Source organism: Branchiostoma belcheri, unplaced genomic scaffold (genome assembly GCF_001625305.1).
Source record: "Branchiostoma belcheri isolate BF01 breed outbred unplaced genomic scaffold, Haploidv18h27 scaffold22, whole genome shotgun sequence".
Taxonomy (NCBI): domain Eukaryota; kingdom Metazoa; phylum Chordata; class Leptocardii; order Amphioxiformes; family Branchiostomatidae; genus Branchiostoma; species Branchiostoma belcheri.
This window is the reverse complement of record NW_017803713.1, coordinates 770,771-788,088: the sequence shown is the minus strand read 5'-3', so window position 1 is coordinate 788,088 and position 17,318 is coordinate 770,771. Positions and strand designations below refer to the sequence as shown.

Genomic DNA, 17,318 nt, shown 5'->3' with positions numbered 1-17,318 from the left:
TTTATTATATATATATATATATATGTCTATATATATCTATCTATATATATATATATCTATATAAGATTTATATATTATATATAAACATGAGTTCGACAATCTCATACCTCCATGACATGTCTTTTGCTTTCGTAAATCTTATGCATGGTGATGACCACCTGTAAATGGTTTACATATACAATCCTGCTCATTAGCAAAATTTTTATTTGCTAATAATTCACATAGCCTCTACCTAGTAACATGCAACACACTGGTGAAATCCTTATCATTTGGCATGGACAACGTATGATGTTGTTGGTTATACAAATGTATGCAAGCACGACCTCTGAGATATCTTTGCCAACTCATGTTTGCCTTCCAAAGTAATTATACATTTTTCACTGCAAATATGCAAATTATATGAGGCCATTTACATATATTGTATCAGTTGATCATACTCTCCACCCAATGACATGGTTATCTTAACAAATAAGGCTATTCTACCGTTTCCTCATAGATTATGCAAATGGTCCTGATTTAAATAAATTATGTTTAGTGATACGTTGATGAAGATTAGACATCCAGGTAAACGATACTCGTAAGAAAATTCAAACTCTACTACTGGATCAGTGAACGGATTTATTTCCGGACGTTTCGAGTGACATCCATCACTCTTCTTCAGCGTCACAAATGAACAGAGAACCGATTCACTCTTATATACAAGTAACTAGAAAAACCGGTTAAACAACAAGGTCCGTAAGAAGCTTTATCATGTAAAAGAACGGTTCACTCAATGTACAGGAATTAGAACTAGAAAAACCTGTTCAACCACTCGACAAGAAGAACACTACCAACATCACCATCCCTTACATCGAAGGAGTATCGGAGAAACTGCGACGCATCCTCCAGGGCTTCAATATCGGCACCAACTTCAAACCCTATTCTACCCTAAGACAGAACCTGGTTCACCCCAAAGACCGCGTACAGAAAGGCATCAAGTCAGAGGTGATCTACAGACTCAAATGCGAGGAACCTAACTGCAATGACACCTACATCGGGGAAACCAGCCAACCCCTGAAGGAGAGATACAAACAACACTGCAGGGCTACAGCAAGCGGCTACTCTTCTGCTATCTACCATCACACCAAACACAACCAGGGACACTCTTTCAAGCTAGAAGCAACCGACATCCTCGACCGTGAACCACGCTGGTACGAGCGCGGAGTGAAGGGGGCCATCTATGAGCGCATCTACAACCCCACCCTGAACAGGAAGGGGGGACTGCGCATAGAACTCTCAAGCACATGGAATCCCGCCCTGCCACAGCCCAAGGGACAGTAACATTTCCTATGGTAATTCTTACCATAGGAACATTCCTTACATGACAAAGACTCTTACGGTTGTTGAACAGGTTTTTCTAGTTCTAATTCCTGTACATTGAGTGAACCGTTCTTTTACATGATAAAGCTTCCTACGGACCTTGTTGTTTAACCGGTTTTTCTAGTTACTTGTATATAGGAGTGAATCGGTTCTCTGTTCATTTGTGACGCTGAAGAAGAGTTATGGATGTCACTCGAAACGTCCGGAAATAAATCTGTTAACTGATCCAGTAGTAAAGTTTGAATTTTCTTACGAGTATGTTTAGTGATGTTAACCTTCACTGAACTTTCCAAGTATTAAATTCCCAGCAGTTACCACCATAAAATTGTACCAATTTGCCATTAAAAATGCAAATTTGATCTTCATTTACATAATCGACATCTGCCAATGATCTTGTCGTTCTCAATTACATATGTCTAAAGAGTTTTATAGCCCTAATATGAAATAAGCAAATCTATAGAATTTTCTCAATAATTATGCAAATTAGATCCTGCTTTGCATCATTGAAATCTAATCATGTCAAACATGAATTAAGCTACTTACATACCAAAAATCATGACGATCCACCAAACGGTTGTTCATCAGTTATCCACCCTCGAAGATTTTCAAAGAAAGTCCACGTGACTCACGTGGCTTCTTCCCGAGGACAAGAGCTACGTACCATCCAAAATTCACGACCCTAGCATGTCTAGATCGCGAGATATCAAAACCGGAAGTTGCGCTGCAGTACCAAGGAAAGCCACTAGGGGGACCAAAATCTAATAATTTCCAGTTTTCGTCACACCCTACCAACGCACCGAGTATAAAACCGATCCATCCAGGCGTTCTTGAGTTATCTTGTTGACCAACTGACAGACGGACGGACAGACGGACAGATAAACGCAACTGAAAAAAAAAATAATCTCCATGACAAGTCATGGAGGTAAAAATCACAAGACGTGGTGACGGCACATTCAAGTTTTTTTTTGGCGACGCCTCAGGGGCGGAGCCCTTAGTATAGTACTGCGATTGAATTGCCAGGAATTCTAAATATTCCACGCACGCATTCCCTAGGGAATTCATTTTTGGCAACACCTTTGCGGGNTCGTACTGAGTCTCTATCTCGAACGTGCCGACGTCAAGACTTCCTATTTCTATCCCGTCGTGCCAAGCCTTGACCTTTCCGGTAGGGTAGCTGTACGTCGCGCCGACGAAGTTCCACTGGTTCAGATTCAGTTTGGCCGGGTATATGGAATCCGTCAAATCGTGGTACGGGTCACCATTCTAGCAGGAAAGCAAATGGAAGCATAAACTCATAGGTTCATTCATAACACACGTTTGTTCATGTAATACTTAGAAGATCCTAATATGAATTGTGCTATATGTAATTATTATGTGATGACTTCATGAAAAAAGAGGCAAAATTTTTGATATACATGTTATTCTAAAATTTACTATAAAGTATTAGGTAAAAGCATTAAATGTAAGAAATGCTAGACAAGTACAAAGTACAAGGTAATGTTTGCTTGTCAGCTTGCATCCATATAGCAATATTTATTTTGCTCATATCATAGTATATGAGCTCATATCTCCACCAGCAGTTCGCAAAATATCAGGATATCAAGAAGTAGGCATTACACCCACCGTACAATGTTGGTCTCCTTTTTGTTATATTTATCTTTATTTTTCCCTATCTATAATCCTACGCTGAAACACAAATAGTTGAATCACCTATTGTTTTGTATTGTCTGTATGTCTACATGTAGGTTTTAGACCCTACGAAAGTCGTTTACTTTTTTTTTCATTAAAACATATAACAAGAAATACAGACACGATGGCGGCGTGCTCAAGTTAAACTAACTTATATTTAGCGCATATATTACAATTATATTACTTTTGTTGTGTCAATAAAGTATATATAATGTAACGCAAACGGTCTCTTTCCTTACAAACAATTTGTTTGTTTCTATTTGCCAAAAATGAACGCCGAATTCGTTGATTCTGTAGTTAACGATGGGCCCAGCTGTCCCTGTGGGGTACACGTAGGCCAGTATCGTTACCGAATAGCGGGTGTCCAGTATCCCGTTGTTGGGGATCTCGATGTAGGAGGTGCTGCTACCGGAAAAGCTGTACGCCCCTTCGCTCTCACCGTGTACACCGTTCCCAAGGGACACGCCCACACCGGTTGCGTCATTTCCGTATCCACTGACGTCACGCAGCTGGGTGTGCCTGTTTAGCGGCCAGAAGCCCACAGGAGCAACTGTGGATATAAAAATATGCAGCAAAGTTTATTATTATTTATTAAAAACCAAAACCCATGACAGCCTCACGGCTAAATTGTGAGGTTTGTACAACAGTCACTACAATGTTACACTTATTGTATTCAGAAATACCTTAAAATCGAAATTACTACTTACTACATTTAAAAATCATGATACTAAAATATGTAATACATTGTACATTTTTAAAAGCATTTTTGATTTACTACCTAACGTCGTTGACCAAAAACCAAGATGGCGACCCATATCAATAGATTAGGTACGTATACACAGTTTTTTTTTCTAAAAATTTTATTTTTAAACTTGCATTTGTTTAAAAAAAGTTCATATGAACGTCTTTAGTCTGTTTGCAATGTATTTTAGGCTTTATCCTAAAAAAACGTTTTTTTTCCACATTCAAGATTTTATGATCAAAGATGGCGGATAGCTTACATATGCCTGACGTCATTTTATGACGTCATCGGTGTTACTATGGGGCAACATAAGTCTAAGTACACCCTAATATTCTGTCATAAACACTTTTGGTGAAGTTATGTTGTATACCATTAAGTTTTCAGGGGAATAACCTATCTAGAGGTTTTTTGCCAATAAAATCGCATTAATGACATCATATTGACGTCATTTAACGTCATAAGGACATAAAAATTGTAGTTGCGATACTATTTTTACTAGTACACCATTGTTTAGAAAATTTGGTGGTCATACAATGTACCGTTCGCGAGTTCTGATGTGAGGGGCGAATGAGACCCCCCGCGTCCCACAAATGTCAAAAAAAGTTAAGGTAATGAATCCAGGCAGCATGCTAGCAGTCTTCTATGAATCCGCGTGTATTTTAATATTACCATCATCATAATAATATATATTCAAGAGGCACGATAAACAGTGATCTAGAGCGAAAGTGATGTCAGTACCTTCTCCGACGTCTGCCCTCATGGCGACCCACCCAGACCACGTGACGGGGTGAAACTTGACGTAACGGGCGTGAAAAGGTCCGCTGTACTCGGTCAACACGTGCGTAACCAGGCTGTCTCTGTCACTGTTACCCGTGAAAATCTGAGGAATCAATACAACATGGTCTTGATTCGGTCAACTTTCATTTGCAGAACCAAATGTTCATGAGTCCATGATTTAATACATATCATTTATTTTGTCAAACCCTTATTATCTAAGTATGCACCAGGTATGAAGCTAGTTTATGATATTACTTGTCATGTACGATGTCATATTGTCAGATTCAAAGGGCACGACCTTGAACTATAAGAGATTCATCACGTAAATGATTTTTTTTATTCAAACATTTATTAAAAAATGGTTACGACACACTCATGTTTTTTAAATTATTTTTATGTCGTCACCAACAAACAAAAAGGAACAACAAATTCAAATTTTTATGTATTTTTCCCAAGGGCACACTATTGGTGGAATGGTAGAATTAGAGCTCGGGGATGTTTGCTCTGTTCTTACGCCACACGACCCCACATAATTATCTGCGTCGTGACATTATGATGTGAGTTGGCGAAAACGGTTATAAAAGATACAACTAATGCATCATTTGTAGGATGCATGCTACTTTGACGCCTTTTTTTAAGCAGACCGTGTCAAAACCAACCATCGACGAGGGTTTCAGGCGGTAATTTTGATAACACGACATCTGAATGTTTTACGGCAAATGCACGACTATCTCAAGAATGCCTTACAATTAGAGAATTCAGATCGTACGACAACCCGGTCCTGTCGTTATACATGAATCATGATCGTACCACCAGAAACAGTATGCAGTCAAATCAATAATTGCAAACAGTATGAAATTAAATCAAATCCTTGAATCTTATTTAATAACCAGATTCATTGACGTTCTACATGGTATTTTTGACATTGTAATAAAAACGTAAACGTTCACAAACTTTAGGGGAGTTTTAAATAGAAATTGTTCACTTACGATCGTGTCTCCGTTTGAATCTTTATACCACATTTCGTCTCCGCTAGAGTTGCCGTACGACACGCTATATGACGTCACCCAGTTGTTAGCTGCAGCTGATTGCCGTCCCTGGGTCCTGATGACGCCGACGGATGACCTCTGGCCAAGGTCAAACATCAGCCACTGATTGGCGTTACTTTGGGCGGCTGCCCACGCTCCGGCAAGCGTATTGGTAACTTCCTTGAAGTTCAGACGCGCGTTGGTTGGTGCGTGGTCCCCGGACCCCCACTCCGATGAGGCAGTAATGGTAGCTATTGCAACAGGAAAACAAGGAGAAACAATTAAAATGTATTATAAACAGCGAAACCTACGCAAGTTGCCCTACCGGCGGAAAATTCATCCTACGCCTATACCTTGCCAATCGCGACACTCCAACCCAAATTCCTACAAGGCATCTCACGACGACTGCCACAGATATTCCTTTCTTTTTCACAGACTGCCACGGATTGGAACATGCTTCCTAAGGTCATTACAGAAATAACAGAACCTGGCAACTTCATGAAAACCGTACTCTTGCACCTGAGGAAACAATAACGAACGCAGCGCACTCCCCCTCTGCTAGCCGGTATCAGGATATTTCGGCACCTGGACACTTCGGTACCTTGATACTTCGGCACCATCTAGGACGGTTCGGCACCTGGCCCAGAATGGCTCGGTACCATGCCCATGACAGTTCGGCACCTGGCCCAGAATAGTTCGGCACCCAGCCGCCAGGACGGTTCGGCACCTGGACAGCCCGATACATTATGTGTTTATTTCTGTTTTATTTCACCAGGGTTGCCCACAGTGTTTTTTCACTGCTTTCCAGTGGGGCCCTGGATACATACAGTCACATGTACAAAATAATCAGGATACAATAAATAATAATACTGATAATGATAATAACGAAAGCAATAACGTAATGAAAAAGTATCAATGACAATAATGATGATGAAAAAAATGGTAATGAATAATAATAATAAACAAATAATAACAAAGCATTAATAGGAGTTATTGTCCAGTCCGTCCAGGTCGTAATGAGAGGTCAGAGGTCTGCCCAGCTTTCACATTTTGATTTGAAAACAGACATGGACGTACAAGTCTTTCTAGATTGTGGCAGACGATTCCAGAGGTCAGCACCTCTGTATGAGAACTTGCGCTTTCCACATTCAAGGCGTGCTAATGGCAGTTTCAGGGATAGATTCAAACTGTGTCTAGTTGCATATCTATGTCATTCAGAAACCCTCTGAAAACTATTGATGTACTCTGATAGTTCATTATTAACTGCCTTGTACATGGATTGTAATTAATGCAAGTTTCTCCGGGATGCTAAAGTTTTCCAGCCCAAGGCAGCTAACTCGTCATCCCCAACATGATGTGTATATGGCAAGGCAAGAATAAGTCTGGCTGCCCGGTTCTGAAGTTTTTGTAGTTTATCAGACAAACACTTTCCACAGTTGCCCCATATCACATCGCAGTAGTCCATTTAAGTACTACCATATAAACAACATGACTAGGGTGCGTTGCGGCAGACATGGAATAAGACGCCGCAAGACACCGAGTCTGGACGAGACAGCATTACATAACTTATCAATGTGAACTTGCAAATTTAAGCTGGGGTCAAGCCAAACGCCAAGGTACTTATAGCTGGAAACTACTTCCAGAGTGGTGCCAGAAAGGGTAGTTGACAGTTGCTCTGTATCTGACTGCAACCTGCGCGTAGTGCCGAAGAGCATGGCTTTGCATTTGTTAACATTCATGTTTCAATATTACGAAGGTCGGCATTAAGAGCATTGTTTACATCCGTAACAGTCTTGGATGCGTAGAAAAGTGCAGTATCATCTGCGTATAGTACAGCATACCCATGTGATATGTAATCAGGCAAGTCATTGATGTACAGTATGAATAGAAGTGGCCCGAGCACCGAACCTTGGGGTACTCCAACAGTAATTTCCAGAAAATCACTCTGGACTCCATTTACGACTGTAGTCTGTAGTCGACCAGTCAGATAAGAGTGGAACCATGTCAGTTCCTTATCTTGCACCCCAAACATTCTAAGCTTAGCTAAAAGGATCATATGGCATACCGTATCAAAAGCTTTCTTGAGATCAAGAAAGATTGCTCCGGTAAGGAGACCCCTCTCCATTTGGTGAATGTGAAACAGTTCTATAACGTTCTACCTAACATATTGGATTACTTCCTCACGCATTTTTTTTTTACATAATAAGTCGCTGGAAGTCATGGGATGACTCAGCTAGTTTTAAGCAACCAACAGCGGCATTCTGTCTTCGTGGTGCCGAACCTTCCTAAGCTTGGTGCCGAAGTGTCCAGGTGCCGAAGTGTCCAGATGCCGAAGTGGCCAGGTGCCGAAGTGTCCGGATGCCGAAGTGGCCGACATCCCTGCTAGCCTCCGTGGGCGAATGTCAACCTTCTCTCGGTGGCAGCTTGTAGAATGGCAATCACTCGTGATCTTTATTTGCAATCGAGTACAAATTCATGTATGGATACAGATTCATGTACAGATATACAGATACAGACTTTCCGAGTAGGATTACCGTGCCAGCCCTTACACCTGAGTGAGGGTTACAGTTGACACGGTGGCCTTCGCATGAATTTGTTTAAGGTGGATAACAGGTTGCGAACCTGAGACCCACACACTTGGGCATCCGTCTTCCCCAGCGGATCCTTATCGAGGGAGACGTGCTGGTTCCGGCTGGGATGCTTGCAGCGAGCTGCCGGATGACTTGGTTACGCTCAAGGTTCGCATTGACTACGCCAGCCCGCCTGTCATAGCTCTCGTCCGCCAGCTGAAGACAACTGCCGTTGGAGACTTGTCCCTCTAATTAAGCGCCAACATACGTGTTAAGTGCCTTTCCCAAGGGCACAACGTCGGTGCGCATTTTCGGACATGCCCCTGTGCTCCGACCCGGAATCGAACCAGGGTCTCCTTGAATTGTTGAGCGCCGAACGCTCTGTCCACTACGCCACATGACGCCAAAAGTTACGTCTTAAAATTTCACGCCGCGTGTTAAAAACTTTAAAACGCTGTGATAGCAATGTTCTTTCTTCACAACCATTTTTTTTCACGAGCCGACGTTTCAATGACCGTCTGTCATCTTCATCAGGGTAATTCTTTATTTAAATTCTAAATTATTTACGGAAGTCTATAAAACGCTGTATTAAAATTTCAACCGGCCACTAGCCTGCATAGGAGGCTACCCTCTGCGTCTTTTACCCCAACATAGGGGTGTTATGTTGCACCGTATTTTCTCAAGATTAAAATCATCTGAATGGGAATTTTACCTATTCTCCCTGGTCTGTATATAGAAATGCGGTAACCACCGCCGCACATTTCTGCCGAGTTTCCGGAACACGGGCTGATACATTCGGAGTCAGGCCTTGTTGTTCCCAAGTTGGCGAAGTTGTTGTCAGTCCCGCAGTAGCACTCGCTTGCCACTTGCATGCCTAAAAATAAACACCCATGATAATTAACCCAAAATTTACTCTTAGGAAGAAACGTATTTATACTACAAGGCAAAAACGCAATGCAACACCAAAAAAATTGTAAAAAAAAACTATTTTATGTATTTGACATCAAAACACCTGCCACTGTGAGAAAATGGATGTGGCGAGTACGAGTGAATAACTGACTACATATACGTGTCTTTGGCCACAGCAAGTAAATTTAATGGATGGCATCCTCTCCAGACTCCAAATCTAATGCGAGCGGGCGAAAAAAAAACAAGGCGGGCCGAAAAAAAAAGGTTCCTACAGTTTAATTTTTTTTTTAAATCAGTGTACAGATGGTTTTGATTCAGTGGGAACATCACATATACACAGCCAGCATCACATATCAATGCATCAAAGTAAGAGTCTTTTTTTGTCTCCTTTCTTTATAGTTAATTGCCATCCACATTCTAGCATGGCAACAGACATCTTTGCCCATCTCCGGCATGTTGACCACTGTCAGAGAGGGCAACAAAATTTCATTTTTTTTCCAAAATCAGGCGAAAATTAATGCGCGCGCGGATGTCATCCATCAAAATTACTTGCTGTGGCCTTACCAAAGTAGATGTATCCGTTTTTCTTGCAGTGTAGCCCGCAGAACTTGATGCTGTTGTCGCTTGTCGAGACCGCTTCCCAGGGGAACACGCGGGTCTCACCGTCCTCGTAGCACCCCATGTACTCCGCTATGAACAAAAAATAAGTTAAACGTTAGCATTATCATTAACATTAACATTGCACCTCGGGCATATATGTTAACCATGATTAAAAAGCGTGTGGTCATCAGTGAATGTTGAAATTGACCCGCCAACGGCTAAAAAAAAAGAAACATGACTGAGTGTTAAAACAATTAGGAGACATACATGGCTAATCGGCAACGGCAGAAAATACAATATGCTTCCGGAATTCCCATTTGCAAAATTTGGGGGGAGGGCGGGATCTAAGTACTAGATAACAATACCTGCTCGAACGGTCCCCGTGTGCAGTAGTAGAAGTACCAGCGCCAACGGAACAGTGTAGCGTTCGGACATGGCGCGTGTGACGATCCTCCTGAAATTTACAAAAGATAGAAAATTTAGTATAACAATAGCCGTGAAAAAAAGGCCAATCTGCTTATGCAGTTACATTATTGCTATAAACATAGTACAGTAATCGCTATAAACATACATACAAAAGGAACCGTCCTGGGGCCATTGCTCTTTCTCTTGTGAGGTTATTTGCCGATGACTGTCTATTGTATGTAGAGCTTTCTACACAGACCGACTCACAACTTCTCCAAAAAGACCTGAACACCCTGGAAGAATGGCAAAGCAAATGGCTCATGCAGTTTAATCCCGAAAAATGCTACATTATGCACATAACAAACAAACGAACACCACATGCAACTAGCTACCAGTTTTGTGGTCAGGCTTTAGCAACCACAAAAATCCATCCGTATCTGGGCGTCACGCTGACAAGCGGACTGAAGTGGGGTGCACATGTTAATAATATCACAACTAAGGCGAAACAGACATTGGGAGTGATTAAACGTAATCTGTGGTCATGTCCAACGAGAGTAAAATCACTTGCATACACGTCACTTGTAAGACCGAACCTAGAATACGCTGCGACAGTATGGGATCCATATACAAAGAAAGACAAAGACAAATTGGAAAGGGTACAGAATCAAGCTGCAAGATTCTGTATGAACAACTATGTAAGAGGTGCTAGCGTCACGGAAATGAAAAGAAACCTACAGTGGACCTCACTTGAAGACAGAAGAAAGATGTCTAGACTATGCATGATGTACAAAATGACTAATAAACTGGTGGGGACGTCCCAACTACTATAAGTACCTAATACAAGCCCAGAAGAGAACAAGAAATAGCCACGCATTCAAGTACCAGAGTTATCAACCAAGGATTAAGGTGTTCAAGAATTCATTCTTTCCTAGAACTATCGCAGAGTGGAACTCACTGTCACCAAGTACAGTAGGGGCACTGTCAATAGATAGCTTTAAACAATGTCTAGAGCTAGAAGTTCAAGGGTTAGGTGTAACAAGTCGATCGGTGTAATATAGCCAGCTGCCGCCGCGCCGCGTGCCTGCGAAGCTGGTGGGTTACGCCGAAAGGCGGTTATACCGGCTACACAGATACAGATACATGTAGTATATATAAACATGAGTTCGACAATCTTATACCTCCATGACATGTCTTTTGCTTTCGTAAATCTTATGCATGGTGATGACCACCTGTAAATGGTTTACATATACAATCCTGCTCATTAGCAAAATTTTTATTTGCTAATAATTCACATAGCCTCTACCTAGTAGCATGCAACACACTGGTGAAATCCTTATCATTTGGCATGGACAACGTATGATGTTGTTGGTTATACAAATGTATGCAAGCACGACCTCTGAGATATCTTTGCCAACTCATGTTTGCCTTCCAAAGTGATTATACATTTTTCACTGCAAATATGCAAATTATATGAGGCCATTTACATATATTGTATCAGTTGATCATACTCTCCACCCAATGGCATGGTTATCTTAACAAATAAGGCTATTCTACCGTTTCCTCATAGATTATGCAAATTGTCCTGATTTTAATAAATTATGTTTAGTGATGTTAACCTTCACTGAACTTTTCAAGTATTAAATTCCCAGCAGTTACCACCATAAAATTGTACCAATTTGCCATTTAAAATGCAAATTTGATCTTCATTTACATAATCGACATCTGCCAATGATCTTGTCGTTCTCAATTACATATGTCTAAAGAGTTTTATAGCCCTAATATGAAATAAGCAAATCTATACAATTTCCTCTATAATTATGCAAATTAGATCCTGCTTTGCATCATTGAAATTTAATCATGTCAAACATGAATTAAGCTACTTACATACCAAAAATCATGACGATCCACCAAACGGTTGTTCATCAGTTATCCACCCTCGAAGATTTTCAAAGAAAGTCCACGTGACTCACGTGACTTCTTCCTGAGGACAAGAGCTACGTACCATCCAAAATTCAGGACCCTAGCATGTCTAGATCGCGAGATATCAAAACCGGAAGTTGCGCTGCAGTACCAAGGAAAGCCACTAGGGGGACCAAAATCTAATAATTTCCAGTTTTCGTCACACCCTACCAACGCATCGAGTATGAAACCGATCCATCCAGGCGTTCTTGAGTTATCTTGTTGACCAACTGACAGACGGACGGACAGACGGACAGATAAACGCAACTGAAAAAAATATAACCTCCATAACAAGTCATGGAGGTAAAAATCACAAGACGTGGTGACGGCACATTCAAGTTTTTTTTTTTTCAACCTATATTCATTAATGTTGCCCCCGCCAACATACATGGCCAATACAATACTCATTTTCAGCTGAGTGTCGTCTATCTAGAATGCCTTTCCGAAGGGAACATAGTCGACAACATGTCGGGACTCGAACCCGGTACCTCTTCGCCGTGTGGTGTAGCGGCAGTGCTCTCTCTCCAGTCCCCCCTTTTTTCTTCCTGATCATTGACACCATTTTGACAGAAATTGGTACGTTTAGGCCACCTTAGCAAACTATTCTGGTGAATTTCGAAGGTCCAGCTCATCCTAGACTCGGTAATGTATTGCCATTGCTTAGTTACAACATAAAAGGAAACATACATTACACAGCAAACCTCAACCCATTTCATTATCTGTCATTTCTCTATCCACATTAGTACATTTCCTTCCATGTGATCTTATCGTAGTACTGTCACGTCAGTTGCATCTGGTAAATGTATGTAACCAGAATTACCACATAAAAGGCGTAGAACTTTGTAACTGTTACCCTATGGTTGAAGTCTTTATCATAAAACTCGGTTACATGTATATTTCTATAGAGGACATACAGTTAGTACTTGATTGTAAATTGCATGATGTCGAACGTGACATACTATTTAGAACAATCCTCTTAGACACGCTTTTTAAAAGAAGAATAAAGAAGTATTCAGTCATCTCATGTCCACCAGAAAGGACCATACGATAGAAAAACTATGTAAATTTGTCTCCAATTGCTTTAAAAAGAGAGAAGAAATCTTCAGGGCCTACAATAGTTTATTCTATAGTAGTTGTTAAGACTTTTACGTTATTCTGTTATCCAGAATAACGGATAGTTGGCAGCAAGTTCCACCTACGGTAGTTCTAGAGGAACGAGTTTTTAAACACCTCAATCCTTGGTTGATAACTTTTGAATGTATGAGTATATCTTGTTCTTTCCTGAGCTTGAATTGGGTACTGGTAGTTGGTAAGTTTACCGTTCAGTTTCGCGTTTAGTCTGGATATTTTTCGTCCGCCATCCAGTGACACCCACAGCTGACTACCACATTCCCAGTAACCACACCGAGACGATTTAATTGCTATAATTATATATATAGTGGCCTGAGTCCGTTTTTGTAGGCTTTTGGCAGTGGACAGCAAGCTATTCTACTAACACTACTACTGTTAATGTTGTATGCACTAGCCTCCTTTGCAGACGTTCTGGGATCGGTCGTTTGCTTTTGGTGTGTGTGTGGGTGGGGGGGGTCTAAACAAACGTAGATCGCACGCAATAGAAGCTCCAACCGCCAACCTTTTTCTACTACATAGCTGTCCCTAAGCAGCTATGTGGGATTGATCAGACCCCCCCCACACACACACACAAAACACACAAAAAACGACCAATCTCGGAACGTCTGTAAAAGAAGGAGGCCCTACACATTTTATAGGGAGTTGCTTACTGTCGCTGGCTATATTTATTACCTTCGTAATGTAACGAGGGAATAAGGCTCGTGCAAGCTTCTGACGGACACCCCCAATTATCAAATGGCCGATGGCATCCTCTGTATTCGGTAAACAAACCGATGCTGCCATGGCAACATCGCACCTCAGCGAATTCCTTCCTTCAGGCTTTCGGAGTGAAGGTAAAAGGTCAGGAGATTGCAGGCGTGACTAAAAAGTTGACATCTGTGTCAAACCATTTTATCAACCTGGACAGTGCTGACTGCTTTTTAGATAACGCATTAAAGACCAATGGAAGAATATAGGAGAACCAAAACGTCCTTTTGTCCTTTAAAGACTTACTAAATATCATAACAATCTGCCCATAGTACACATGCAAACAGACAGATAGACCGGCACACACACACGCAAAAAACAATTTCTTAGTAAACGGAAGTAATGGATAACTCTCAACACTATACATAGCTATATAGCTTGGATACTTTCAAGAATATATGGACATTGTTTGGACAGTATCTTTGCTACAACCGATACGGATAGGTACCTGGTCCGTACTGCAACAGTCCATAAATATCTGCTTCATGGAGCGAAAAGACAATTGTGACCTATAGAACGAGCACTGAGACACGCGCCCAATCAAGACGCATAGAATCAATTCCCTAGAGGTTCTAAAAGTAATAAATCTCGTAAAAAAAAATTTGGTGGCGAAAAGACAGTGTCAAATCGGCCGGGCAGTATCCATTAACCAGAGAAGGTCGCCGGTCACCGTTTGGTGGGGGTAGCGACAAAAAACGGCCATATAATGTTATAGAAAGCTAACGATCATTCCTCCACAACCTCTGCTTGGAGACTAGTAGAAAAGGCAAACCACATACCGGTCACATCCAGAGGGTGTCCGTGGAATGAAGTTCAATGGTGCTTCTGTGCATCTATTGTCAGAGTAAATCCTGATGGTTGAACATTAGCTGTGACAGTATCGAGACAAACACGGTGTGAAAAGTGGGGTAAGGCTCACCGACCGGTCCGTCTAGTACTAGTATGCCGGGTGCGGTAATTTTGGGGTTCGTATCGTATCATCAACCCGGTCATTAATCTTAATTAGGACTTCTTGTCATGATGGGTACGTGCCAGATACTGAAGACGACACTGTTCCTGATATTTTCATTTATTTCTTCCTCAAACATACATTGACAGGAAAATACACACATATACATGTCTGTATACCCTGAATTGCGTAGGTTTGTTACAAAACTTTGTGCATACTCTATGTGCTGAATATCATCTGTGCATGAGACTGACAAAAATACATAACATAGTAACAAGCACTGAACAAGGATCCGAGCTCACAGGCTGATGGTTAGGCTAGGAAATAGAGTTATCATAGAGTCTAACTGCAGTGCGCAGGAAGACTGTTTCATCCGTTCAGTTCTGGCCTTGGAAAGAGTGAACGCATTCTGGATTTCGAAAAAGCCTTTTATTCGGTTCACTGGAAGTTCATGCTGAAAACTCTGGATAAGTTTGGTTTCGGACCCACATTTACTGTATTAGTTAATACAATGTATACTGATATAGAAAGCAGCATCATGAATGCAGGATGGAAATCTGCTTATTTTAAGCTGCAAAGAGGCATCAGACAGGGGTGCCCTCTATCCGCCCTATTATTTAATCTTGTGGTTGAAGTTCTTGCAACCAAAATCAGACAAACTGACACTGTTAAAGGCATTAAGGTTGAGACTATTGATAACATATCCGAAATAAAGATAAGCCAAGTGGCAGACGACACTAAAAAAAAAAGAGTGAACGCATTATTGTTCCTCAGTTGCGGGCCAGTGGCTGTGCATCTTTGAGGAGGCACACGATTCACACGATTCACACACGGGTCCCAGGTGGTACATTTCACATATACATGTATGTTTAAACGTTAGGTGGTTTTTATATGTAAAGCTATAGGTAGCAATTCAAAAAGGGGCCGGCGCGTTTTCGACCTGTTTTTTGGCACTGCCGTACGTGACCTAGAAGGCGACTGGCAGGGTTTTCGACTGCTGCTGGCCTATTTTTGGCCCCGCGAGGTCGCCGAATTGATTTTAACTCAAAAGTAAAAATCACCCCGGGTCCCGGCGGGAAAAGTAAGCCGTGACGAAGCCGTAATCTCACCAGACCAAGCCGGCCTCCGGGTCTCGCCAGGTGGCACCTGTCCAAGAAAATGACGTCAGGAGTGCTGATTTGTGCTTTAAATGTTCAGAAGAAGGTGGTTATAGAGGGGGTTGCTATGTTCTCGACATAGCTCCATCATCAGTTAGTCGCAGTGACGGGTCAACCGGAGACGAATCCACCATAACAGCCAGTGGCGTACCAGCCCGGGACCCTGTAGGTGCCCGGCCAGAATGCAAGACCCGGTCGGCACCCTGCCGCATCCCACACGGGTCAAGACGGGAGACTAACCGGGCATCGGTCGAGTCCATAACAGAAACCGGCCGTCAAAGGGACCAAATTTTTGTGAATTTGAAATAGAAGCCGCCTCAGCACCCCCACAGGGTAACGTAAAGGAACATTTAATTGTGACCCTGACAGCCGGCGCACGCTCGGCTTCTACACCGGGAATATGCCGAGCAGGCCCCGTTTCAAATGTGACTCCAGCTTTAACGAGCTTGACCTTGATTTTTTTTTTCGTATATACGATGAAACTAGCCAAGATGTGAAACCTGGCCAAATTCTATTCCACAAATTCAAACTGGTTGCTGAGATTTCGGCAACTTTGTACTTCGGCACTTGTCGTAGGGCTAGGTCCCGTACAAGGCCCTAATGACGGGCCATTCTATGGTCTTCTTATCGGGTCAAATTTACTGTTCCGGCCGACTTTTTTCATGCTAGTTGGTATCATTGATGTATTCTCACACCTTTTGAATGATTTGTAGTTAGTGTAAGCCATTTTTACGACAGAAAAATGGGGGGGGGGGTACGCGTTCTCGGGCCAGTGGCAAACTCCCATAGTAAAGCATAGGGGACGGTCCTAGTGACGGCAGTCTGACGGTGAAACAAACTGTTGTATTTTATTGGAACCGACGTCAGTATCAGATACCCCAAGCAAATTTGACCGAATATGACGCAGTTGCCGATTCCCGTGGGGGTTAAAGGTAGCAGGACACAGTTTCCGGCCTATGGGGATTTCTATAGTTAACAACCCCAAAGTGACCTACTTCGACGTGGTAAAAAAATATAGTAGAGTGTAAAAGTTAGGTACAGAGCTTGAATATGTTTGAGTTCAAGGTATAATGTACAAAATATGTGAAAATGGGCTAAAGTTTGTCGGCTCGTTCGCTCGTGACGCAACCTTTTAAAAGCACTATGCGGAAGGTCATGGAACTGCAGCAAGCGCACAACTGCACTAGGCTGTGACAGTATCAAGGCGCAAATCTACGCTAACCGAACAAAGATCAAATTTCAACTTTTACAGTCTCAAACCTGACGTATTCCCCTACCTTGTACCACAGTACCCGC

The 17,318-nt window shown here is 41.9% G+C and overlaps 1 protein-coding gene across 1 annotated transcript in view; it reads right to left on the bottom strand.

Annotated features, from left to right (window-relative positions):
- The window catches only part of LOC109470109, a 32,987-nt gene extending 18,132 nt beyond the window's left edge, over window positions 1-14,855 (bottom strand). The window contains exons 1-7 of the mRNA XM_019768891.1: window positions 14,696-14,855; window positions 10,040-10,128; window positions 9,639-9,764; window positions 8,878-9,039; window positions 5,557-5,846; window positions 4,529-4,670; window positions 3,283-3,598 (exon numbers count right to left, since the gene is read on the bottom strand). Coding sequence (XP_019624450.1) covers window positions 3,283-3,598; window positions 4,529-4,670; window positions 5,557-5,846; window positions 8,878-9,039; window positions 9,639-9,764; window positions 10,040-10,109 — 1,106 coding nt within the window. The 5' untranslated portion in view covers window positions 10,110-10,128; window positions 14,696-14,855. The remainder of the gene's footprint in view (window positions 1-3,282; window positions 3,599-4,528; window positions 4,671-5,556; window positions 5,847-8,877; window positions 9,040-9,638; window positions 9,765-10,039; window positions 10,129-14,695) is intronic.
- Window positions 14,856-17,318: the final 2,463 nt, after the last annotated feature.